This window comes from Phyllobates terribilis, unplaced genomic scaffold, assembly GCF_046119375.1.
Source record: "Phyllobates terribilis strain yellow unplaced genomic scaffold, ASM4611937v1 Scaffold_11__3_contigs__length_659146591, whole genome shotgun sequence".
NCBI classification, from domain to species: domain Eukaryota; kingdom Metazoa; phylum Chordata; class Amphibia; order Anura; family Dendrobatidae; genus Phyllobates; species Phyllobates terribilis.
In genome coordinates, this window is record NW_027362771.1 from 323,195,596 (window position 1) to 323,223,216 (window position 27,621).

At 47.0% G+C, this 27,621-nt stretch overlaps 1 protein-coding gene across 1 annotated transcript in view; it reads right to left on the reverse strand.

Annotated features, from left to right (window-relative positions):
- Positions 1-720: 720 nt before the first annotated feature.
- Positions 721-27,621, reverse strand: part of ACR (acrosin) — a 36,509-nt gene continuing 9,608 nt past the window's right edge. Inside the window, exons 2-5 of the mRNA XM_073654698.1 lie at positions 17,147-17,345; positions 13,182-13,447; positions 1,009-1,154; positions 721-906 (exon numbers count right to left, since the gene is read on the reverse strand). Coding sequence (XP_073510799.1) covers positions 721-906; positions 1,009-1,154; positions 13,182-13,447; positions 17,147-17,345 — 797 coding nt within the window. The remainder of the gene's footprint in view (positions 907-1,008; positions 1,155-13,181; positions 13,448-17,146; positions 17,346-27,621) is intronic.

Sequence of the window (27,621 nt, forward strand, 5' to 3'; positions counted from 1 at the left end):
TCATGGTCACTTAATGGTCCTTGCTGGAGGATTTTTTCCTTTTCTTGTTATTATTGCCTACGTCCCAGACTAGGACGTCTCCGGGCGGATACTACTGAGGATCTCAAGTTAACAAGCAACAACGTGGTGAGCTGACCTTTCTTTTTTCCCCTTTTACCTTCAATTTGTGCTATGATAAGTCTGGCACATTTTAAGACTGACTAGTCAAAATTTTCACTGTCTAAGACCACGTTCATTCACGTTCCATTTTGTTAATTGATAAAAAATAAACTATTACACCAGCTCTCCTACTTTGCAGCATTTTTTCTACACTTGCCTAAAACTTTTGCACAGTAGTATGTGTGTGTGTGTGGTATGTATTGGGATGGAACAGGTATGTGAAGACATATCTTTTGGGACATTATGACCCCAGCAATGCCCCTGGTTTAAGTGTAAATTAATATCTGAAATAAATATATTTGATTTTTGTGAAACTCTTAGAGTACCACTTCCAAACATTTGTGAGCTACTTTGCTTGTAGACATTGGAAGTTATGGCTTGTGATATATATATTTTTTTAAGTTGACAGCTTTGGCTTGTGCTACATTTTTTCTGATGTTGGCAGCCTTGCCTCTTTCTACAGTACACTAAACAATACAAGAAAATACTTATACTGAAATGTAATTTATTTTTTAAGGAACCATGCTTAAGGTGTTATAGATGTAAATATAATTCCTGATTTTAGACTTGTCTCCTAAAGGGGGTGGATTCAAGTTTTTCCACTATCCAGGTGAGATAGTATTGGATAGATGTATAAACCCCGGGGCTTCGTGCTTGTGCACAGCCTGATCCCCAGCTGGTTATTCCTACCACTGAAAATATCTTCGCATTAGGTTCCTTGCACATCAGTGGTCCCCCGCTATCACCCTATAGGGATAGAAGAAAAAATATATCAATGCACATATCTGAAGATTATTTACATATGGATCATAAAAACAGCAATTACTACATTCCATCACATGTGATTACCTGGCAACTGTCAATGCCTCCTTTTTCATAGCCTGCACATAAGTTGTAGATACCCACGGCACCATTATACCATGAAGGGCTATTGCATCGCTTATTCGGTATCAACTGTACTTGAGCTTCTTGAAGATGATCTGATGGTTCAGTGGCTGAAAATGAAACAGTATGATATATTTAACTCATAGTATATTACACCATAAACTCAAACCATATAACAGTATTAATTTTTCCAATAAAGGTGCAGAAATTGATTGTTTGCTGAGGGCTAGGCATCAGCTGGAATACATGACACACGGCTAAGGCACATAAGTAATTTCCATTGCCAAGTTGATGACAATACTACACGACTTCATATTGTGCGCTGCAAAGGTAAAAATTCAAGCCTCCATCGCCTGCTGCTAATACCTGTGCCTCGTTTGGTCTTGCAGGAAACAGTTCTGTTTTACCACTACTAGTATTTAAAAGTGTGTAACTAATATATATATTACACATATATATTGAAAGAAAGCCAAGAGATAAGGACCTGGATGGTAGATATGTGTCACTAAAGTGGCTGGTCTTGGTAATAATAATAATCTTTTTATTTATATAGCGCCAACATATTCTGCAGCACTTTACAATTCAGACAATTGACAGATATTATCGTCACTGTCCCCATTGGGGCTCACAATCTACATTCCCTATCAGTATGTCTTTGGAGTGTAGTCTCGGTAATGTAAAGACTGTACCAGTAACACTAGATTACTGAGAGAGTTTTAATTTGTCTGGATTTTGGGTCCAGAATTTACGAGCAACCAAAAGAGTTGGGAAAGGTTGTTCCCGTAATCCACCCCAGGGCTTTAAAGGCCTAATAACTGCAGCTGGGTTAACTCAGCAGAGGGGAGTTTGGGCTGTAGCTGAACAGAGGTGTGTTTGTTTGGTGAACTCATTTAAAACTGCTTAAGCTGATATACTGCCTGGAATACCTAGACTGGTGAGGCTGCTATATTTACTTTGTTTCATTGTGCCTGAAGAGAAGACAGTTTATGTTAGTCATTTGTACTGGAGAAAAGCTGTTTCCATTTTGGAGCTGTAAAGTTTATGATGGACAAAAAACTTTATGTTATTTTGATATAAAAACACTGCACCTGTGCATATCCAGATGGCTGCCAGAGAGCTGAAACCCTACTATAAATATACATTATGTCACAAAAGTAAGTACACCCCTCGCATTTTTTTAAATGTTTTATTATATCTTTTCATGGGCAACACAGAAGATATGACGTTTTGATACATTTTAAACTAGTCAGTGTACAGCTTGTATAACAGTATAAATCTTGTATAAAATAACTCAACACACAGCCATAAATGTTTAAATCGCAAGCAACAAAAGTGAGTACACCCCTAAGTGAAAATGGCCAAATTGTGCCCAAAGTGTCAAATACATCTGATTTGGTGGACTACGTCGGATACCCAGGACTACAGCGAACCTGCATGTTTTTTTTTTTAATAAATTGGTGAACCAGGGAAAGTGTCGGGGAGTTTATTTTTAAATAAAGTACTTTTGGTGTGTGTTTATTTTTGATTACTGGTTTAATAATAGTGGTGTCTGATAGACACCTCTCCATTACTAACACCAGGGCTTGATGTCAGCTGTGTTTTTGGACAATTCACAACTGACATCAACCCCAACTACCATTACCTCGATTACCTCCGCACCCGGGGCGCTCGGAAGAGCAGAGGCGAAGCTCCAGAATTGGGGCATCTAATGTGATGAGCCAATTCTGTGGTGGCTGCGTGCTGGTATTTTTAGGCTGGGAAGGGCCCAAAAACCAAGGACCTTGCCAGCCTGATAATTTCAGCTCCCAGCTGTTTGCTTTACCTTTGCTGGATATTAAAAATAAGGAGGATACCACGTCATTTTATTTATTAGGTTAAAACCAGGCAAAACACCCTTTAGTGCCCATGAACTGCACTAAAGGGTGCAAATTTATTATATGTAGGGGGCTTGTAAAATTATACATCTACAGGACATCTATGTATTCTATCTATCTGTCTATCTATTTATCTACAGTGGTATGTACAAGTTTGGGCACCCCTGGTCAAAATTACTGTTATTATGCACAGTTAAGCAAGCTGAAGATGACACATCTCCTTTGTATTTAAGGCAACGTATGTATATATATATGTATATATATATATATATATATATATATATATATTTATATATATAGTCGTGTTTTACATTTTCAAACTTACAAAAAGAAAAATGGGCAGATACAAAAGTTTGGCCATCCTTGGAGATTTGTGTGCTCAGATAACTTTTACCAAGGTTTCAGACCTTAATTAGCCTGTTAGAGTTATGGCTTGTGCACTATCATTGGAAACCCAGGTGTTGCAAATTTCCTAGCTTTATAAAAACCCAGCCTCATCTAACCTTGTACCAAAAACTGTAGCCATGGGTTCTTCTAAACAACTGCCTAGCACTCTGAAAATGGTAGAGACCCACAAAGCAGGAGAAGGCTAGAAGAAGATAGCAAAGAGTTTTCAAGCTGCCCTTTCATTAGTTCGAAATATAATTAAGAAATGGCAGTTATCAGGAACAGTTGAGGTCAATATATATCGTCTGGAAGACCAAGCTAAAGTGAGAGTTGCTCATAGAATTGCTAGAGAGGCAAATCAGAACCCATGCTTGACTGCAAAAGACCTTCAGGAATATTTAGCAGACTCTGACATATTGCTACATTGTTCTACTGTTCAGAGATACCTGCACAAATATGGTCTTCATGGAAGAGTAATCAGAATAAAACCTCTCCTGAATTCTCCCCATAAAATTCAGCGTCAGAAGTATGCAAAAGAACATCTAAACAAGCCTGATGCATTTTGGAAACAAGTCGTGTGGATCGATGAGGTTAAAATAGAACTCTTTGGCCACAATGATCAAAAATATGTGTGGAGAAAAAAGGGCACAGAATTTCAGGAAAAGAACATCTCGCCAACCATTAAGCATGGGGGTGGATCAATCATGCCTTGGGGTTGTGTTGCAGCCAATGGCACGAGGAACATTTCACAGGTAGAGGGAAGAATGGATTCAATTACGTTTCCACAAATTCTTGATGCGAACATAACACCATCTGTAAAAAAACTAAAGTTGAAAAGAGAATACCTTCTGCAAATGGATAATGATCCTAAACACAAGTCAAAATCCATAATAGGCTACCTCAAAAGGAGCAAGCTGAAGGTTTCACAATGGCCCTTACAGTCCCCTGATCTGTACATCATTGAAAATCTGTATCTAGACCTCAAAATAGCAGTGCATGCAAGATGACCTACGAATCTCACAGAACTGAAAGAATTTTCCAAGGAAGAATTAAAGAAAATCTCTCAAACAAGAATTGACAGACTCTTGGCTGGCTACAAAAAGCGTTTACAAGCTGTGATACTTTCAAAAGTGGGTGCTACTAGGTACTAACGATGCAGGGTGCCCAAACTTTTGCATTGGCCTATTTTCCTTTTTTGTAATTTTTATATTGTAAACGATGAAAATATATATACAGTATATATATATATATATTTTTTTTTTTGCCTAAAATGTCTTTTAAAGATCATTTTATCTTCAACTTGCTTTACTGTTCACAATAACAGTAATTTTGACCAGAGGTGCCCAAACTTCTACATGTCACTCTATCTATCTTACTATCTATCTATCGATCGATCGATCGATCTATCTATATGTTTTATAAGATTGCTTTATTATTCATGCTAACTTGATTTAATTTACATAAAGTATTATTATAGTATGTAAAAGATGATGTTAAAAACGCTTGACATACAGATATTAGGTGAGAAAAAAATTGCACACTCGCATGACATACGGAATGACATAAGCATGACACTCATCCAACTTTTTGGGCTGAACATCAGAGCGATTTTATTTGCGCAGATGTGAGCGAGGCTTTAGAACTCTGATTGTCTCACAACTGCTGCCCCTGTAAACTAAGTGTACATGGATGGATTCAGGGTCTCTTTGCCTACATCATGCTGTTGGGTGTGTACATAAGACCGTTAAAATCCAATTCTTTTATTTAAATACGTTTAAAAGACACCCAAATACCCTAAGTGCAAACAGCAAAACAAAAAAGATCAAAACAGGAGAAGCAAGGTGAGGGCACAGACAGTGTTATCAGTGGCAAGTCCCACACCCCCAGGAGGTGGGATGATGACACAATTGACCAACTGTGCTGCCTCCTGATGTAAATGAGACCCAGGAAGTAGATCTGATACTCATCAGGTGGGTTTCCTGTGGGAGGTGGCCTAGCTAGAAGGAGCCATATTTAAACACCACAACCTGCTAAGCCCAGGTACACTATCATGGGTCCTTGAATATCTGAACATCATGTTACCAGTAAAGCTTCCAGGGCTGGGAGCCGCGTATGCGTTGTGTGGCGGTTTAGTTTCCAGCTTTACTGCGCATGTGCTATGATGAGCGGCTCCGACCACACACAGTGAAGCTGGGAACTTCACTGCGCACGCGCCGGGAGCAGCTCGTCACAGCTCACACGCAGTAAAGATGGAATCTAAACAGCCTCACAGCGCATGCGTGGCTCCCAGCACTGGAAGCTTTACTGCCTAGTCGTGACGCGCCCCCTGGGCCATGTTGTTAGGGATACCCGGAGCCGGATCAGATGGGGGTTGTAGTCTCCGAGTGGCTGTGACCCGGTCCGTGCCCAGGGTGTCAAGCTCAGTGTGTGGCAGTCCTACAGATGTTATTAGAGTTCTTTGTGTCGACTACGCCACCCGTTGATTTGCGGTCAAAAGGCCGCCGCTGCAGCAGGGTCCGCTGAGGCTGTTGGTATGTGTGCAGCTTTGGTAGTATAACCCCCAACGGGAGGGGTATAGCCTCAGGGGGTCAGCCGTGGAGGATGGTGGTTGTGAAGGTGCAGCAAAGAGACTCAGAGGCATAAAATGCAGTTCCAGGGTTTTACTTACTGGTGTTGCTCGGGTCACTGTGTACAGCAGTGACCACCCAAGCCGTGCTGCGTCCACCAGGTCCTGGACTCGGTCAACTCCCAGGCAACTCCGGAGTGTGGTCCTGAGCTCCTTTCTGACTCTCCCTTCTTCTGGCCGTTCCCACCAGGGATCCACCTAAGTCCGGCTCCCTCGGGCCTCTTGTTGGTCAAGCCTCCTCTGGGCTCCCTGACCCTATTCTTGGCCTGCCTTCCGGGTGGATTTAGTGGGTGGTCGTGGCAGATCCTGCCCACGACCTCCGGTCTCTGGCTGAGGATTAGTGCTGTAGCCTCCACCAGCTTGGGATCCGGTACCCTGTTGCCGACCCTTCACCCTATTAGCTCTCTTATGGGCTCTTGGGGTCCCCTCTTCCTGCGCCTCTGGGTCTCTCTTCCTTCTCCTCTGCTCTGCTTCTCAGGCTCTCAGACAGACTGACTGACCGACAACTGACTGACGTCTCACAGACTGACCCTGATCTAAGATGGTGCCCACCTTATATACTCCCTCTATGTGTGAGCTCAGGTGACCAGCACCCAATGAGCTCCTAGCTTTACCCAGGCTGCTCCCCCTATCTGCCCCTACACTACTGGGATGTTCCACCCCCCTCCCACTCCAGCCAGGAACAGACACTGTCGTACCTGCACATTTCTCTAGTGGGAGTACCATCGGTCTGTTCCCCGGAAATGGGATATGTGTAGTGCATGCAGCTAACTGAGCTCAGTTCCACACTCCATCCTTACCCGGGAGTGGAATATCACACCTCTGGGTTGAGGTGCAATACCCCTGTAGCAGCCGAATCCTCAGGGTGCTACATTCCCCCCTGGTAAATCACAGCACGTCCTCGGGCTGTAAAATATAAACATCCAAAACATACAATTTTTTTTTTTTTTCATAAACATAAACATAGAAAACATCATATATATATATCAGCAATAAACTTTTCATATAAATAACATTCTTGTTTCTGGTTCCTCTGGTCACGGTGCAACTTGTGACCGGGTAAAGTGCGACAGTCTCTCTTGGAAGAAAACAGTTTCCTATAAAACCGGTAGGGGGCGCTTTAGGAAGCGCAACTATATACAAGGGAAATATGGCCGCTCTCAGTCCTCGGCCAGGTATTAGGGAGGAATGACCGCTCTCAGTCCTCGGTCAGTGGGAATAGGGACACACGGGTTTCAGTTCAATTGGCTGGTCCCAACGGGGACTATATTTTAACTAGAACAGTTCTTATACCCTGACGGGTAACTATGTACAGTCTCTCTCTACCGTACTTCAACGACGGCGTCCTCCTGCTCCTTCTTTAGATTCTTCAGACCCGTTCGGGTCCTCTTGCTCCTCCTCACACCGCAGCTCCTCCTCCGTCAGGCGATGCACATGGAGGGCGTAGGGTCCTTTGGCACACTTGTGCCGGGTGAAGGTGACCTCGTCCCCTACATACAGGTCACGACCTCTGTGTCCCTCCGGCAGATGGCTTTCTACGTCTCTGCGGGTCACAAAGACGTCGCCGGGGGTATGATGGTCTCTAATGAAGCCCCACCCATGCTGCATGTTGAATTTTATCACAGTCCCGGTGGAAGGGGGACCATGAGCTGCACGGGGATTCCTCCTGGTCCGGCTCTTCTGCTCCGCGCTCCTTATCTGTGCTTGCTGTTCCCGGACCCGCCTCTCTCTCCGCTCCCTCTCGAAGACTTCGAGCTGCTGGCGGCAGCACTCTGCACGCTCCGCTGCGGCCGCCCGAGTCTCCTGAGTGAACCCCATGAGGTCTTCTCCAGTGGGGTCCCACTCGAACTGTGCCTCCTCCAGCGGGGGCGAGGTCCTCCTTGCGGGCTTCGGAACCGGAATCAGGGGTTCATCTAGGGGTCTCTCTTTCCGGAGTCGGGGATGGTGAAACTCCGGTGGCCATATGAAGGGCTGCCCATCCGGGCACGTATGCTGGGCGAACAGGTCCTCACCCAGGTGCGGTACTTTAGGTGCTATGGGCGCTGTGGTGGTAGCGGCGCCCGGGTTGACCAGGCCTTGCGACCAGGCTTGGGGCACGCTAAAGGAAAAGGGCACCGTAAGAACGGCGGCGCCCGTGGTTACTCGGCCCTGCGGCCAGGCCGGTGGCTCCGCGGAGGTAGGGGGCGCTGTTGGAATTGCGGCGCCCGGAGGTACTAGGCCTTGCGACCAGGCCGGTGGTATTTCCTGCTTGGCCACGCTCGAGGTCGAGGCGTGTGACGTCACAGGGGTCGCGGACGCGGTTTCCGGTTGAGGCCTAGTCGGCGGCGGTGACGATGCAGCGACGGGCACGGCAGGGGGAATTTCGGGCTCTGCGACGGGGAGCTGGGGCAGGCACGCGGTTTCCCGGCTCAGGGTAGAGACGTCCCCTTTACCTGCCTCCGTCCGTTCAGCTCCCTTCTCGGCGCCGTCTCCTGCCTTCATTCCTCCTGCGCCATCCTCAGAGGCGGTCTGTCTCCTCGTCTCAGGTGGCGTGCTCCGCTGACGGGTGCCGGTCTGCTGGGCCATCTCTCGGCTCCACTCCGCCAACGTCTCTCGCTGCACCCGGGCCATCCTCCGTGCGAGGCCCTCCAACGCGGTCTGTGCACACTCCCGGTCTCGGGGGAGCTGTGCTAGGATCTCCAGCAGGCCTTCTGGAGTGGCGACCTGCAACAGGCTCCTGACCACTGGGTCGGTGCTGCCTGACTCTCCCTCCATCTCCGGGTAGGCTCTCTCTGGACTCTCTTCCAGACGTCTTGTCTCCGGGTGCGCTCTCTCCAGACTGCTCCAGGCGACACCCATCTTTGCTCTCTTGTTCTGTCTCCGCCCACATCGAGGGTGGTCCCGGGGCAACTTTGTGATTGTCAGTTCCAGGGGCAGTTCTCTCACGCTGATGGACACTTCCAGGATCACAGTCTCTGTTGGTGGGCGCGGTTTCCGCTTTTGGCGCCATTCTTCGACCTGGCCCACGATGGGAGGTGGCCTCTTGCCACCCTCTGGCACGCCCATAATGGCGTCCGCTCTTCCAAGGCGGGAAATCTTTGGAAATGGCGGGAATCGTCTCCCAGTGGCGGGAAACTCCATGGATGGCGGGAAAAAGCTGCAAATGGCGGACAACCGGCGGGAAACGACCTGTGATGGGGTCCGTTGGCGGGGACCCTCCGGAACCGGCAGGAGACTTCTTTTTGAGGTAACGGTGAACTTTTCTTCAGGCACGCAGTACCCGGTTGTTGCGGGCACGTTATCCTGCCGACTACGCCAAAGTTGACGCGCCCCCTGGGCCATGTTGTTAGGGATACCCGGAGCCGGATCAGATGGGGGTTGTAGTCTCCGAGTGGCTGTGACCCGGTCCGTGCCCAGGGTGTCAAGCTCAGTGTGTGGCAGTCCTACAGATGTTATTAGAGTTCTTTGTGTCGACTACGCCACCCGTTGATTTGCGGTCAAAAGGCCGCCGCTGCAGCAGGGTCCGCTGAGGCTGTTGGTATGTGTGCAGCTTTGGTAGTATAACCCCCAACGGGAGGGGTATAGCCTCAGGGGGTCAGCCGTGGAGGATGGTGGTTGTGAAGGTGCAGCAAAGAGACTCAGAGGCATAAAATGTAGTTCCAGGGTTTTACTTACTGGTGTTGCTCGGGTCACTGTGTACAGCAGTGACCACCCAAGCCGTGCTGCGTCCACCAGGTCCTGGACTCGGTCAACTCCCAGGCAACTCCGGAGTGTGGTCCTGAGCTCCTTTCTGACTCTCCCTTCTTCTGGCCGTTCCCACCAGGGATCCACCTAAGTCCGGCTCCCTCGGGCCTCTTGTTGGTCAAGCCTCCTCTGGGCTCCCTGACCCTATTCTTGGTCTGCCTTCCGGGTGGATTTAGTGGGTGGTCGTGGCAGATCCTGCCCACGACCTCCGGTCTCTGGCTGAGGATTAGTGCTGTAGCCTCCACCAGCTTGGGATCCGGTACCCTGTTGCCGACCCTTCACCCTATTAGCTCTCTTATGGGCTCTTGGGGTCCCCTCTTCCTGCGCCTCTGGGTCTCTCTTCCTTCTCCTCTGCTCTGCTTCTCAGGCTCTCAGACAGACTGACTGACCGACAACTGACTGACGTCTCACAGACTGACCCTGATCTAAGATGGTGCCCACCTTATATACTCCCTCTATGTGTGAGCTCAGGTGACCAGCACCCAATGAGCTCCTAGCTTTACCCAGGCTGCTCCCCCTATCTGCCCCTACACTACTGGGATGTTCCACCCCCCTCCCACTCCAGCCAGGAACAGACACTGTCGTACCTGCACATTTCTCTAGTGGGAGTACCATCGGTCTGTTCCCCGGAAATGGGATGTGTGTAGTGCATGCAGCTAACTGAGCTCAGTTCCACACTCCATCCTTACCCGGGAGTGGAATATCACACCTCTGGGTTGAGGTGCAATACCCCTGTAGCAGCCGAATCCTCAGGGTGCTACAGTCGTGTCATACAGCGCATGCGCCCCACAAATATCAGCGCTAGCCGGGAGCAATATGCAAATACGTGGGCGGAGCCATCCCTGATTGAATCACACCTCTATGACTGAACAAGCAGGTAGGAGTATAAGTATATAAAATGTTATACACTCATTATATTTGCACCACTTTTAATGAAAAAAGCTTGTTAGTTTGTGGATCTGATGCATTGGTAATAATTGTCTCATACTAACAACTGTTGTGTACATGGCCGCAATAGATTGTTGCTATCCTCGCCTGTCTCATTACAAAATGGTCTCTTGTAGAACAGTTTAGGGGGCTCTAAAAATCCCCCAAAACTCACCACTTTAGTGTAGTGGTGCAAGCATGATGTTTACAGAAGACATAGTGAGCTTAGGAAAAGGATGTTGCTGTATATTCTAATGAGCTTGGGGAGATATTCTGCATATTTATTACAGACTACTAAAGCATGAGTTTGCATATTAAGGAGGATTTGTCTCATATTAATCAGTGTATGCATAATCCCTACGGCGCTATTCAAGTGTTACATATTTTCTTTCCCTAAAAATAAGGCATAACTGTGAAAATGATCATTAAATCATGTTCTAGCTGCTCTTATATTTCTGCTTATGTCTATGCTGCTTTTATCTAGAAGGAGTTTATGTAAAGGAGTTTATCAAGATTCTAGAATCTCTCTTTGGTATAATGGTCCCCAACAGTAAGTTGATCATATGGCGTTCTGCTGTTGTGGCCCGCAGCCGTAATCTGTATGGGAACATTGCAGCAAGTTTTCACTTTCCTACACTATCACGACAAAAGGAATACGTGCATTGCACTGTGCCCACTGAAATCAATACGCTGTCCATGTAATGCACGGATGTGTGCGATCCTCTGGAGAAAAAGACAATCTTAGTAGCCACACTCTTCTCAGGCCAATAGATGAGTGTCTCCGCATCCATACTAGTCAGATCTCAGCTGTCATCATACACCAAAATATATATAGAAGTTAAGATACTTTTTAAAAGATAAAAAGTAATAATAATATACTGTAATAGCATGTTAATATATACCCAATAGATTTACCCTCACCATATAAATGTAGCCATCATGTGGTGTAAATAGAAATCATGGGGCTCTATAGCAGATGCTATAAAATACATATTTGGCAGAGTCACAGAAGACCATATCTCACAAGTCTGCAGCCCTTACAAAATAATTTGGCTCCTATTAAAACCTCTTAGTGTTTTCACACACTTAGATACCTCTTTCATGCCCCATCATTTATAATGCCAACAAAGGTGCCCCAAAACATTTTATGATACACTCACAATGAATTCCTCCACAGTACCCTCCACACACAGTATGAAGACCCTAAAGTGATCCCAACACAGTATGATGGCATCCACAGTCCCCCACACACTATAATGGTGCCCACAGTCCCCTACACACAGTAGGATGGTTCAACACAGTCCTTCCACACAGCATGAGACCCCACACACAATATGATGGCACCCCACACAGCCTTACATACAGTATGATGCTGTCACACCAGGTGTTAGTGCAGCACAGAGGGAAAAGGGAAAGGTAGCCCAGTCACTATGCAAAGGGGGAAGTGGAGACCTCCTAGTCTGGTCTAGCGTCACCCTGTCTACTACAGTCCCTATACTGCCTCTTCAGCAATCGCCTCACGAGAGTCTCGCCCTACTTTCCCTGGCGTATGGCTATGGCTAGGGATGGAAGGAGATGAGCACTAGTCAACCTCCACTAAACACTATAGACAAAAAGGGCAGACAAAACAGGGGGAAATAGCTTAGCCTTAGATGACTCCAAATATGCACACGGCCTCAAGCTCCAGAGAAGATGAAATGCCGCTCCTGCTAAGCCTCACAAGTAGAAATGAATATAGCCGGCAACTCCCTCTCAGACACAACAGGAATATATACACCCAGGCCAGAGAGCTAATTAGCAGAGGGAGGTAGCCGCTAGGTCCTAAAGACAGCCTCTCATCTAAGAAGCTGTCTGTAATGCGAAATGTAGAGATCTCCTGCAACAAACTTGCAGGGTGACTGTCTGTCACCTCGTGACAAATGCCCCCCACACATGATGGCCCCCACACCATCTTCCACACAGTATGATGGACCCCACATAACCCTACACACTGTATAATGGCCCCCCACACAGTATAATTGTTTCCACATAGCCCTACAAATAGTATAATGGCCCCCACATATAACTCCAAATAGTATAATGGCGCCCACAATGTACTCACTGATTAAAAAAAAGTACTGACTTCTCCCCATTCCCCCCGCTGGTCCAGTCTGTGCAGCATGTGGTCTGCAGTTCTGCACAGTGGACATAATGCTGTGATTTCATCTCGCCTGCTAGACTTAGATGTAAAAGCTAAAACGCATAGGGAGAATGATGGAGGAGGGAGCTCACAATTCCCTGTTCCATCATTTCTTTCAACTGTATCTTCATCCAGGATACAGATATGGCTAAAAGTGTGATGCTAGGCAGGGAGGGAGGACTTGACTCACGTACCCCATAGTAGTCACGTGGTCTGCCGCTATTAGTGATACGCCACTAGTAGCCACCACTGCAGCAGGACTTCCTATCCTTCCACCTTCCCCACTATATCTATATACTCCCTAATACCCTCTTACTTAATATTTCTTTGTCTCTTGATTGATATTGTTGTTTCCATTTTTGCAAGTTACTGCATGCTCAAAAATAAATAATATGTATATATATATATATATCAGATATACCTTCTTCTTCCAGCACACCCCAGCCTGCGATGTAACAATCAGTCATGAGTGAAACATCTGATGTCTTCCGAGGAAGGCAAGCTGGTTGGATGTATCTGTTGTAACTGATTGGCCGATCCACAGACAGCAGGACAATATCATTTTTTTCTGTTTCAGGGTCATAGTTCTTATGCATAATCTTTTGGGATATGCCTCGAATCTCAACTTCTGGGCCAAAAAGTGACAGTTGATTGCCTCCAAAAACCAGCCTCAAGGAGTAGACATTGCTAAAACAATAGTAATGAAGACATTAGAGGATATAAGCAATTATAAATACTAAAATAGCACTATGAGAAAAGTAAAGTAAAGCTGGGACTATACAGTGACTGGAGGCTATCGAACATTAAGAGTTACAACTAATGAGAGTTAGGTTGGGACACACGACCATATTTTCTCTTATCCGAGAAAATCGGTCCAATTATGCTAATCACACTCTGATCACACTCTCATTAGAATTTGATTACAGTGTGATCCAATTTTCTCGGATGAGGAGAAGATGGTGAAAAAAAATTCTCCACCTTATCCATTCTGTCAGTCTGAGAATTTTTTTCCACGGACTCATTAACTAGCATGGCTGCGTGCCATCCGAATATCGCATACAAATTGTGTATGTTCACTTTTTTGCTTTAGACAGACTCTATTTGAGGAAAAAAATCGGAAATGTGCACGACCCCATAGAATAACACTGGTCCGGGTGCAATCCAATGTTTTGTCAGATCGCACTTGAACCGACAATATGGTCGTCTACATGAGCACTTAAGTTGGTCACACAGAATCCAGCAGGGTTTGTTTGTAGCCATAACACCTTGAGTGGCGCAATGCAACCACATTCACTATCATTGTGTTTTAGTAACTCAACACTGATCTTATGTTACACAGCTACAAGTCATCCTGTAGCCCTAGCCTAAAACGTGTTTGTCCTTATTGTGTATCATAACCTGTATTTAATTTTCCCTCCACAAATTCAAATAAAAACTATGCTTTGGTAAGCAACAATGATTATTCTGCAAGTAGAGAAGTGATTATGATAATGTCACTATTCTTCACTTCCTATGTTAAGTTGTACAAGACATAGATTTAAAGGTGTTGTCTCTTTTCAGAAAATCCTGTAGCTATATATATATATATATATATATATATATATATATATATAAATTTGTTGTTTTCACCATCCCCAGGTCCACTGCTGAGATTCCGCCGCTGCTCCTGGTATCTCACATTGCAGTCACGTGAACAGCACAGCAGGCAGTCACTATGCTCAGCGGATCTGAATGGGACATTCGCCTACATGGGCAGAATGTATTGGCTGCTGTACTGTCAGCTTGACGTCAACCAATAGCCAATATCAGATACTGGGAGCAGTGGCGGAGACTCAGTGCTGGACCTGGGGAGGATGAATAAAGTGCAGTTTGTTTTTATTTACAAGAAACAGTATCAGGAGACTAGGATTTTCTTAAATGGGACAACCTCTTTAAGGTCTGTGAAAAAGTCACTGGCAAAGTATTGGAGGGAAGATATGTAGCACTGAGATTGCTAGGTTCAGTAATTAAACATAGGGAAAAGGTTCCAGCACACGAAGGAAAAAGGGGTTAATCAGCCATCTTTAGTGCTAGGATGATTGAACACCTGTAGAGAGGGAGGAGGTCAGAGGATAAAATTCACAGCCTTTAGAGCATTTGGTGCGGGGTGGGCCAGGAGGTGAAAGCTCTGAGCTGTTTGTTTTACACATGCTGGATTGCAGGTCTCCTGGATTGAATGCCTTTGCTAAAGGACATGGAAGCTGGATGCTAAGCCAGGTGGGCTAACCAGCACTATTATATAGACTTGTTATTTTATGTTTTACCTTCTGCTGGACAAAGGCTGTATTTACGTTTTCTGGTGACATTGTTTATGAGGATTGCAATAAACCATCCACACTTTAAATAAAAACGGTTCCTGTGTCTGCCTCTTTAAAAAGCCGAGTGAGTCAATCTACAACAGGTCTTATTTTAAACATATAGCGTTATATTTCTACCATGTCAATAAAATATGTAAATCTGATAATTTATCTGACCTGAACAAATAGCTAATATGTAACTTAGTACTGTACTTCTATTTCCACATAATTAATTACAATTTCGTATTATAGACTGAAGTTCAGAAATGTGAACCATGGGTGTAAAAGTCTCGTAGAATTTCCACCAAAAGATGCACTGCCACTCGGCTACAGTACAAGAGTTTCTTCTGTGACCTAGTTATTCATCTGCCGGCTTCTGTCAGCTCTAGTTTTGCCTTTGATACCATTTGACTCTTTCTTACTGTACAGTCTCCACTGGGATTTGAGAGAATATCTGTCTTGTTAGTTTGTTTCATCAACCAATGAACCTGTGTTTTCTGCATTTACAGATGTCATGCTGTGTGTCAGAAGTTGTTGAGAGCAGATTCCCAGAAGGACAGTTATTTTTTGATGTATCATGGTTGTTGTTCAATTGTATTTGTTGCACTACCTGAATGATACACAAATTATCTGCTTTGGTAAATAATTTTGAAGTAATTGATTCAGTGTTCTCTTCTGAGAGCCTGCAGTACTCCAACAAGTAATAGAATTGTAGTAGCCAAGGTGCCGCATAACTGGTAATGAGGCAACCAAAATACAAACCAAAATGGGATCTGACTGTAAACTTGCCAATAATATTCCAAAAGGATGTCATTTTGTATAGCTTATTATGTATGTGAGTTAATATGTCTGAGTTAAAGGAGTAGTTCGGTCTTTGGCCTCTGTGACTGCAGATTTCTGAACCGTACTCTGTCATGATTCTCTGGTATTACCAGTGACAGCAGGTAGTCATGTCATCGCAAGTATGTGAATTGTATAGTTCTGGCCACATTCTGACTAGACATACTCGGCCTCGCTCAATACAAAAGAACTGAATGAGGCCAAGTACATCTAGTTGGAATGTGGACAGAAGCATGCAAATAATTTACGTGTGGTCATGTGACTGCTTGCTCTCGCCTGCAATAGCAGAGAATCCTGACAGTGTGCGGTACGCACACTGTAGGGATTCAGAAGTCTGCACTCACATTAAGTGACTGCAGACTTTTAACAGAAGCCCGGAGAAACCCTTGAAGGATTCATTGTATGGTTCCTATGGTTCCAATATCATACCGAGATGGAGAACAGCCATGAAGACTCAGTGTGCCGCCTTCAGCATTTAGGCCTCATTTAGACTCCTTTATGTAAGGACACAGACCATTATTTCATCAGTGTTTTGGATCCAAGTGTCATCAGTGTTTGGTCAGTGTCTCAATTTTTATCATTAATGTTTCATCAGTGATTTTCACCTATAAAAATAAATAAATAAATTACAAAGCTTCTCCTATTACAACGTTAATCACAGACAGCGTACGGACAGCACACTGATGACATCCGTTTGCTATCTGTGATTATCATGGACCCAAGTCTATAGGTCATTTTGATCCGTGATTTGGATCAACAACGAGTATGTGTACCTGATTTTTTGCAAACCACTCGGACCGCAAAAAAATATGAATTTGTGAACAGCTCTACAGATTACATTGGGTATGTGTTCTATCTGTGAAAAAAATGGATAGAAGATGTACAGTGGGGAAAAAAGTATTTAGTCAGCCACCAATTGTGCAAGTTCTCCCACTTAAAAAGATGAGAGAGGCCTTTCCAAATCAGACAATGTGATTTTCAGGATTTGTTTTCTCATTTTGTATCTCATAGTTGAGGTCTACCTATGATGTCAATTACAGGCCTCTCTCATCTTTTTAAGTGGGAGAACTTGCACAATTGGTGGCTGACTAAATACTTTTTTTCCCCACTGTATATGAAAAACAAACATCTGAGTGAGGTCTAAAACCTAGGAATTCCCTAAGAATCTTATTACATTCTGTATTACATAGAGCGTGAAGGGTTTTCTTACTCGTCCTGGTTCTTGAAGCAGTGGGCAGCTGTCACAACCCAGTGAGTGTTAAGGATTGAGCCTCCGCACAGGTGTATAAAGGTCTCTTCATCTATAGGTTGCTGGATGCTGACTAACCATGGCCAGGATCCAGGTTGAGCATCTCTCCCACCAACAATGCGTGAGCCAATGTAACTGCCTGCTAGACGATTTCCGCATGCTAGAAGGGAAGAAAATATTTGACTGGTATTTAGTCTTTGCAATTATAATACATAAACAATATTGAATTTTATGGATGTAGACCACTGTGTCAAAAAAATATCCATGGTTAAAGGGTATATCTGGGACTTTCTGAAAACAAAAAATATGCCTGAGCACTAACAGGCAGGTAGTTGCTACTACTTAAACTAGTGTTCAAAATAATAGCAGTGTGTTCAAAAAAATGAGTTAAGCACAAAATCCAAAATCATAAGTTAAAGCGCACCCGTCAGAAGGATTGTGGTCAGTAAACTACATACACTGTCAGGTGGGTGACATTACACTGTTTAAAATGATACCTTGGTTGATGAAATCTGTCCTGTAGTTCTTGTGTAATCTTTACTTTCAGTTTGGAGATAATAATATGCTCGTGCTCCAGGACGGCCTGCGGGAGGCGCTTTATCTGGTGCTCTGCTTATGTATTCATCTGTATGCTCTTATGACAGCTCACTGATAGTTCACTGACCTGCCTCCTATTTTACCTAGCCCAACACTACTACATGCATTATGTAAAATAGTAGGCAGGTCAGTGAAGGCACAGTGACCTGTCATAAGAGCATACAGATGAATATGTAAGCAGAGCACCAGATAAAATCCACCTCACAGTTCCTCCCCGAAGCACGAACATATAATTATCTCCAAACTGAAAGAAAAGATTACTTAAGAACCACAGGATGGATTTCATAAACCAAGGTATCATTTTAAACAGTATAATGTCGCCCATTGATAGTGTATGTAGTTTACTGAGCACAATCCTACTGTCACGTGCACTTTAAGCACAAAATCTTTTTACTAGTTTTTATTTCCATGCATTGGGAACATTGCACATGGTTTTCTAATTCAGAACATGAAGAGAAATGTATATAATTTTTAACTACTTTACAAAAAATAACAAAAAATGAACATTGGGATGTTCAAAAAATAGCAGTGTCTGCATTTGTCTTTACAAACTCACAATATGTCCTCTTTTTTTGAGGATTTAGCATTCCTGTGAATCACTAACCTAATATTTAGTTGTACACCCACAGTTTTTTAGAACTGCTTCACATCTATGTTGCATAGAGTCAACCAACTTCTGGCACCTGTCAACTGTTATTCCAGCCCATGATGCTTTGACTACATTCCACAATTTTTTGGCATTTGTTGGCTTCGCCTCAGAAACAGAATATTTCTCCATCTTCTCTATTGTGTCAGTGCTACAATTTATTAGGGCTTGTGCAGAAGGCCATAAATTCACTTATCCAAGAGAATTGGGCAGATTAGGCAAATGACAGATGGAGAACAAAATTTCTTCATCTTCTCCATTGTATCAGTGCACGGAAATCAGACTGCACTCATATGTCATCCAAGTGAAGTCCAATTATATTTATGCACTCATTGATTTGTATGGCCAAGTGTGATCCGAATATTGGATCAAACTTGGATATGCAGCGATTTTTTACTCGGACAAGCTCTGTCCGAGGAAAAAATCAGATATGTTCATGGCTCCATAGACTAACATTAGTTCGGGTACGATCTGAGTTTTTTTCAGCTCGCACTTGGACTGAAAACACTGCTGTCTGAACCTGCCCTTACAAAGAGCTTAAAATGCTTTTCAATTTGTTTCCAACCATTATCAGATATTAACATCCATAACTTTACAGAGAAAGGTTCCAGTTCAGAAGTAGGAGAGTACACAGCGTCTCTTGACAGCAGAGATCACTTGTAATGTAAACTCTGCTTACTTTCTTTTTAAGTTAAGTTAATAGATGGACTATCTCACACTATAAAGTTAAATCTTGATACGGAAAATTCAGGTAAAGAAAACAAAAGTAAAATAAGGCAACTGATCTCACAGGAGAATGCTGTGTTCATGTCACTAACAATTATATCATGTTTACAGCTATTTTCCACCAGTCGGCAGATTACTTTACACTTGGTTATTTCATCTGCTTCCTGTCCCTGACTGAACTAGACCTAAAGATAGATGTCGTTGGAGAGGGTGACTTCTACAATTCTGAACTTCAAAGGTTTAAACTGAGAGTAACAAAGTCACCGGCCTCATTATAAGGTAGTGTATACACATTTTAGTTTCCTACAATAGCAAAATAAAAGATCTAAAAAACTGCAGAAATAAAAAATAATTGATTCATTTTGAGCAAGTCACACACACACATACGTGTGTGTGTGTGTATGTATATATATATATATATATATATATATATGTAGACATGCATATATAGTGTAAGATGGTCGCCGGTCAGGTCCATGAGGGGAGATATGTGTCCCCGAGGTTGGTAGCTTCGGTGATGTAAAACCGGAATAGCATGCTCCAGCATGTTTAGTGCTGAGAGGGTTAATAGAGCGTATCAGGGCCGGTTTTAACAAGCAGTCATAAGAGATGGGTGGGAATGACTGCTCACATATCCCCACCCCGGGGAGTGGTTTTGTGTAAATAAAATGGAAGCCAAATGTATCATTCAGAGTCTGTGTCTGGAGATGTGTGGATCTCCAGAGTGTTGGTCTGTGTTAGAACCTAAGGACTGAACACTAACCTGAGCGGGTGACCCCACAACATTGTATGGACATTTTACTTTGTGCTTCCACCTAGTGCAGGAAAAGGCTGTTTTTTTGTTTTGATTCCTGAGTGGTTTATGCTGTTTAATAAACCAACCTGGATTTCACTGAAAACGCTTCTGTGCCTACCTCAACCGCAGCAGAGTGAGTACCAAACCCTACAATTGGTGGAGAATGCGGGCACGAATCCCAAGGGGCAGTGTGACTGCTACAGAAAACCATTTATGTCCTGGGTGAAGGCCGCCATCCAGCAAGTGACGTCCGGCGGCACGGAGGAGCTGCTAAAGCAACTGGTACAGGCTAACCTCCAGCAGCATCAACAGCAGCAGCAGTGGCAACAGCAGCAGGCGCAGCAGCAGTGGCAACAGCAGCAGCAGATGCAGCAACTGCAGCACAAGGATGGAACTGCTAGCCGAGGTGATCCATGGCAGGGCAACCGCCCCACCCTTAACTCCATGTGATGACTCTTACGTGAGGACAACGGTAAGAAGAGCATTAGAAAAGATGACCCCGGGTGATGACGTCGAGGCGTTCCTGACGTTCTTTGAGAGGGTGGCAAAGCAGGAGAATTTGCCTCCGGAGCAGTGGGCGGAGGTTTTGGCGCCATGATTAACAGGTGAGCCGCAGAAAGCCTATTATGACTTGGCCTTGCAGGATGCAAAAGAGTACGCCAAATTAAAAATGGAGATCTTGGCGCGCTTAAGAGTGACTCTGACTGTCAGGGCGCAACGGGTGCACTACTGGGCCTATTGCAGTGACAAACCTCCCCGGTCCCAAACATTCGACCTCCTACACCTGATCCAAAAGTGGTTGCAAGCTGAATCTTCCTCCCTAGCGCAGATGGTGGAGAGGGTCATCATGGACAGGTTCATACATTCCCTGCTGAGGTCAATGCAAGCCTGGGTGATCCAAGGATTTCTCCGTAATGCCAATGACCTGGTGGGGTTGGTGGAAAGGTACCAGGCAGTAGAGAGTTCCTTGGGGAAGCCAAGGGTCATAGCATCTCCATACTGGGGTTCCCAAAAGGGGGCGGACACCCAAAAGTGGGGAACTAGAGCCACATCTGGGGGGCGTCCTAGAACTCAGGAGGGGTCTGAGTTGCTGCCAACGGTCCCGCCCAGTAGCATAGTATGTTGGAGATGTCACACCCCAGGTCACATAGCCACCCGTTGCCCCATGACCAACAAGTCAATGGACTGACGCACAGCTCGGCGCTGCTTGTACTTTGCATATCTTGCCTACAGTGCTGTCCCTCAACAAGGGGAGAGACCGCAGGTGTGCTTCGTATCAGTGAATGGAGTGCAAGTGACTGCTCTGTTAGACTCGGGGAGTTTGGTAACCCTAGTGAGGGCCACAGTTGCTCATCGACTGGTTCCGGGGAAAAAGGTCAGCATCCGTTGTATCCATGAGGACGCTAAGGACTACCCTGTAGCCCAAGTGGTCATAGACACAAACTGTGGTGCCGAGTCCCATGAGGTGGGTGTAGTCAAGGACCTGTTGCACCCTGTCATAATAGAGCAGGACTTTGCCTTGTTTTGGGACTTGTGGGAGAAAGGGAAGAACCCAGGTTGTCCAGACAACAACCAGGTCGCTCCTAAAGAAACCTCATCACAGGCCGCCTCCGGTGGGTTTCCTTTTTGTGTGCTTGTTGGGGATGAGGATGAGGCAGCATCCCCGGAGGCCAGCATCCCTGAGCTGGAGGTGTCCGGGAGAAACTTTGGAACCGCCCAGCTCAGAGACTTGTCTCTAAAAGGGGCGTTTGATAATGTCACTGTCCTGAATGGTGTTGCTCAAGAGCCGGGGGCTGACACCTGATATCCGTACTTTGCCATAAATGGGGAGTTACTATATCGGGTCACCAAGCTCAGAGGGGAGGTAATCGGGCAGTTACTGGTGCCAGGGCCGTGCAGGCGCAGGGTGTTAGATATGGCCCATACACATGTGTTGGGTGGTCATCTTGGGGTAGAGAAAACCCAGGAAAGGATCCTCCAGAGGTTCTATTGCCCCGGTTGTCACCAAGAAATTGTAAATTTTTGGAGGTTATGTCCCACCAGCCACCTGACCTCCCCGGTGGCCCCCTTTCGGAATCCCTTAGTGCCGTTGCCAATCATTGAGGTGCCATTTGATCGCATAGCCATGGATTTAGTGGGACCCCTTGTCAAGACTGCCAGAGGACATCAGTATACACTGGTGGTACTGGACTATGCTACACGGTATCCGGAGGCCGTGCCAATATGTAACCCCTCTGCCAAATGTATAGCCCGGGAGTTGGTCCACATCTTCTCTAGAACGGGAGATCCTAACAGACCAAGGGACCCCATTTATGTCAAGGGTGATGAAAAGTTGTGCAAAACCCTGCAAATCACACAACTCAGGACTTCAGTCTACCACTCCCAGACAGATGGCTTAGTGGAGAGGTTTAATAAAACCTTGAAGGCCATGTTAAAGAAGGTCATACAGAATGACGACCGTGACTGGGACTGTGTAGCGTCGGCGTCCCTGCCTCCTGCTAGGCAGGGACGCTGTTCCCCTCACCTCTCCGCTCCGTGCCCGGCGTCTTCCTCCCGCTCTGCTGGCAGCGCGCGCTCCTCCCCGGTCACTGTGCTTAGGGGGCACGCGCGCGCGCTCCCCCTCTCTTAAAGGGGCCGCGCGCGCCGCCCTAAGGAGTCCCCGGCCAATGGCCGGAGGACCTCTCCATATATAAGGCACCTCCTCCAAGATGGAGGTGCCCGAGCAATGTTGTAGCATAGTTCATCACTCTGCTTCAGCCCTCAGGTCCCGTTTCCAGTTACCTGCCAGTTTCCTGCCAGCTACCTGCCAGTTTCCTGTCTGATACCTGCCTGCTAGCCTACCTGGAGGCTCTGCTGTCACGTGCTGTGACCACGTGCCCGTCCAGAGAATCTTGCCCGCTCACCTGGAAGCGTCCACCTGCTACCTGCCTGCTAGCCTACCTGGAGGCTCTGCCGTCACGTGCTGTGACCACCTGCCCATCCAGAGACTCTCGTCCGCTCACCTGGGAGCGTCCACCTGCTACCTGCCTGCTTGCCTACCTGGAGGCTCAGCCGTCACTTGCTGTGATCACCCGCTTGTCCAAAGACTCTCGCCCGCTCACCTGGGAGCGTCCACCCGTTACCTGCCTGCTGGCCTACCTGGAGGCTTAGCCATCACTTGCCGTGACCTCCTGCCCTCTTACCCAGAGACTGTCCCCGTCACTTGCCGTGACCTCCTGCCCTCTTACCCAGAGACTGTCCCCGTCACTAGCCGTGACTGCCTGCCTTCCCTGGGTGTCACCCGCTTCCTTACAAGGACTGCCCCTTTGTATAGTTGCTCTGTGGTTCCACCTCCCAGACCCGTTACAGTTTGCTCGGGCCATGGAACCCGGTGGCACCCAAGCTCCCTCGCTCTCGGAACTATGTCATGAACTGTCCCGACAGAGGTCCCAACAGGAGTCCATCCTGAGTCACCTGCGGAATGTCAACTCTCGCCTGGACACTCTGACTGCTCCACCAGCAACCACCGCTAGTGTCATGACTCGCAACCCGGCAGCGCCGCTGGCCACCAATACCATGGTATCCTGCCCCGGACCCCGGCTTTCTGCACCTCCTCGCTTTGGAGGCGATCCCGCTCAAGCTCGGGGCTTAATAAACCAGTGCACCCTGCACTTTGAACTCCTGTCCCACCAGTTTATCTCCGACCGGGCCAAAGTAGCCTTCTTTATGTCCCATCTCACGGGGGAGGCACTGGCTTGGCTAAATCCTCTATGGGAGAGAGGAGACCCCCTGGTGTCCGACCTGCCAGCCTTTCTCACGGCTTTCCGGAAAGTCTTCGACGAACCCGGACGGAAGACCTCATCCGCATCATCTCTGCTACGCCTCCATCAAGGAAATCTCACCGTGGGTCAATATGCCATACGGTTCCGTACCCTTGCTTCGGAGCTGGCCTGGGATAACGACGCCCTGGTGTCTGTCTTCTGGGAGGGTCTGTCCGGCCGCATTAAAGATGAACTCGCCGGTCGGGACATTCCTACCACTCTCGACGACTTAATAACACTTGCCACCCGGATTGACATCCGGTTCCAGGAGCGCACCAAAGAGGTCACCCGTGAGAGGAGGTTTCCACGTCTAGCCCCTACCTTCCAGAAACCCGTCACTCCCTCTGTTACTCCCCAGGCACACTCACCTGAGCCTATGCAGGTCGACCAGACCAAGATGGTCAAAACCCGTCAAGACTTACGCCGTGCCGAGGGGAGCTGCTTCTACTGTGGCAGTAAGGAGCACCGGATCCGTTCCTGCCCAGAGAGGTCGGGAAACGCCTGTGTCTAGGATCGCTCAGAGAGGTCGCCCTAGACAAAAGTAAAGCCTCTCCATCCCTGATGCTGTCAGTCTCTATCATCTGCGGAGAGAACCGCTATTTTGAACTGGCTCAACTTGACTCAGGAGCTGCTGGAAATCTCATCTCTCAATCCCTGGTAGAAAAATACCGCATTCCCACCAAACCTCTGGCCGTACCTTTATCTGCGCCGCCGTGGATGGGGGCCTCTTACCACATCCCATCCAACTCATCACCGAATCTCTAACTCTACAGGTGGGAATGCTGCATGCTGAGAGCATCTCCTTTCATGTTCTGCCTGGACTCTCTCACGCACTCTTGCTAAGCCTACCTTGGCTCCAGAAACATGCACCCGTGCTTGACTGGCAGACCGGAGAAGTCCTTCGCTGGGGACAGGACTGCCATAAGACTTGTCTAGTTCCCGTTCATCCTGCTCGTCCTTCTCCTACCCCAGTCAATCTACCCGGTCTACCGGTTCCCTATTGGTCTTATGCGGATGTCTTCAATAAAAAAGAAGCAGAGACATTACCCCCTCATAGACCATACGACTGCCCAATCGACCTGATACCCGGCTCTACTCCTCCCCGTGGGCGTATCTACCCTTTGTCCGCTGCAGAGACCCGGTCCATGTCTGAATATATTGAGGAGAATCTGGCCCGGGGATTTATCCGGAAATCTACCTCCCCGGCGGGAGCAGGCTTCTTCTTCGTCAAAAAGAACGACGGCTCACTCCGTCCATGTATAGATTATAGAGGCCTTAACCAGATTACAGTGAAGAATAAATACCCCCTCCCGCTCATTCCTGAATTATTTGACCGTCTGAGGGGGGCTAGAATCTTCACCAAACTGGATCTCTGTGGGGCGTATAACCTGGTCCGTATCCGTCAGGGGGATGAGTGGAAGACGGCATTCAACACCCGGGACGGCCACTATGAGTACCTTGTAATGCCCTTCGGTCTCTGTAACGCTCCTGCCGTCTTTCAAGAGTTGGTCAATGACATCTTCCGTGACCTTCTCTACTCCTGCGTGGTGGTGTACCTGGACGACATCTTGGTCTTCTCTCCGGACCTTCCTACTCACCGGAGGGATGTTCATCAGGTCCTGCTCAGGCTCAGGCAGAACCACCTCTACACTAAATATGAGAAGTGCATCTTTGAGCAGACCTATCTTCCATTTCTGGGCTACATAATCTCTCAGACCGGCCTACAAATGGATCCTGAGAAACTGTTTGCCATCCAGAAGTGGCCCCGACCAGAGGGGTTGAAGGCTATTCAGCGGTTCCTGGGCTTCGCCAACTATTACCGCCTCTTCATACCGCACTTCTCTTCCCGGACTGCCCCTATCTCTGCGCTCACCCGTAAGGGTACTAATCCCAGAGAATGGCCGCCCGAAGCAGAGGAAGCCTTTCTTTCCTTAAAACAGGCTTTCTCCTCCGCCCCGGTGCTGCATCGTCCGGACGGCAACAAACAATTCTTCCTAGAAGTTGACGCTTCCTCCTCCGGAGCCGGGGCGGTACTTACCCAAAAATCATCTTCCGGAAGAATGGTAACCTGCGGCTTTTTCTCCAAACTCTTCTCCTCTTCTGAGCGCAATTATTCTATAGGAGACCGAGAATTATTGGCCATTAAGCTGGCACTGGAGGAGTGGCGTTACTTGCTCGAGGGGGCTCTTCACCCGGTAATAATTTACACAGACCACAAGAACTTGGCCTATCTCCAGAACGCCCAGAGACTTAACCCGCGTCAAGCCCGGTGGTCCTTGTTTTTTGCCCGCTTTGATTTCGTTCTTCATTTTCGCCTGGCTGACAAAAACATCAAAGCTGACGCCTTGTTACGATCCTTCCTGGTGTCTGATCTTGAGGAGGAGCCTAAACACATCATCGATACCGCCAGAGTAATGCAGGTGGCCCCCGTGAGTCTAAATCGTCTCCCTCCCGGTAAGACGTTCGTAACGGTACCTGATCGGGAGAAGATCCTACACTGGGGTCACTCGTCTAAGCTAGTTGGCCACGCCGGTCAGAAAAAGACCCTCCAGCTTATTACCCGGCACTACTGGTGGCCTACCCTGCACAAGGACGTAATAGACTTTGTTTCTGCCTGTGTGTCCTGCGCCCGCAACAAGGTTCCGAGACACCTGCCAGCCTCCTTCCTCTTCCAGTACCTGCTGCCCCCTGGCAGCATATAGCTATGGACTTCATAACAGATCTCCCTGTCTCTGCCGGTTGTACGGTCATTTGGGTGGTCGCTGACCGCTTTTCCAAAATGGCTCATTTCATTCACCTGCCAGGCCTCCCGTCTGCACCCGAGCTGGCTAAAGACTTTATCCGCCACATCTTCCGTCTCCATGGCCTGCCCCTCCACATCGTGTCGGATCGTGGGGTTCAGTTCACCTCACGCTTCTGGAGAGCCACATGTAAGCTGCTAGACGTCACCCTGGACTTCTCCTCCGCTTACCACCCACAGTCCAATGGTCAAGTGGAGCTGATCAATCAGATCCTGACCAGTTACCTCCGGCACTTCGTTAATGCCCACCATTCAGACTGGGTGGATCTCCTACCATGGGCCGAATTCTCTTACAATAATCACGAGAGCGAATCTTCCTCCAAATCCCCGTTTTTTGTAGTCTTCGGTCAGCATCCTCGGATCCTATTTCCCGTCTCCACCTCGGTGGACAATCCGGCTGCGGAATCTCTCGTTAGCAAATTTTCCTCCATTTGGGAGAGTACCCGATCCGCACTCCTTAAGTCATCCGAGCGGATGAAAAAACACGCTGACAAAAAACGCCTGGATCCTCCACAATTCCGTCCTGGAGATAAAGTCTGGCTCTCGTCCAAGTATGTCCGGCTCAAGATTCCTTCCTACAAGTTAGGGCCTCGGTTCATCGGCCCACTGGAGGTTATCAAACAGATCAACCCGGTGGCCTATAAATTGAAACTCCCGGCCAACTTGCGGATCCCTAACTCCTTCCATGTATCTCTCCTCAAACCCGTGGTACTTAACTCTTTTTCCAAGTCTACAGGTACGCCTCCTGCTCCGGTTTCCGCTGAAAACGAGTTTGAGGTAGAGAACATTCTGGCCACCAAAAGGGTAAGAGGAAAGACCTTTTTTCTAGTAGATTGGAGGGGGTTTGGTCCTGAAGAGAGAACGTGGGAGCCCCGGGAGAACATACATGCACCTCTCATCCTTGGTAAATTTGTCTGGCCTAAAAAAGGGGGGGCCTAAAGGGGGGGGAACTGTAGCGTCGGCGTCCCTGCCTCCTGCTAGGCAGGGACGCTGTTCCCCTCACCTCTCCGCTCCATGCCCGGCGTCTTCCTCCCGCTCTGCTGGCAGCGCGCGCTCCTCCCCGGTCACTGT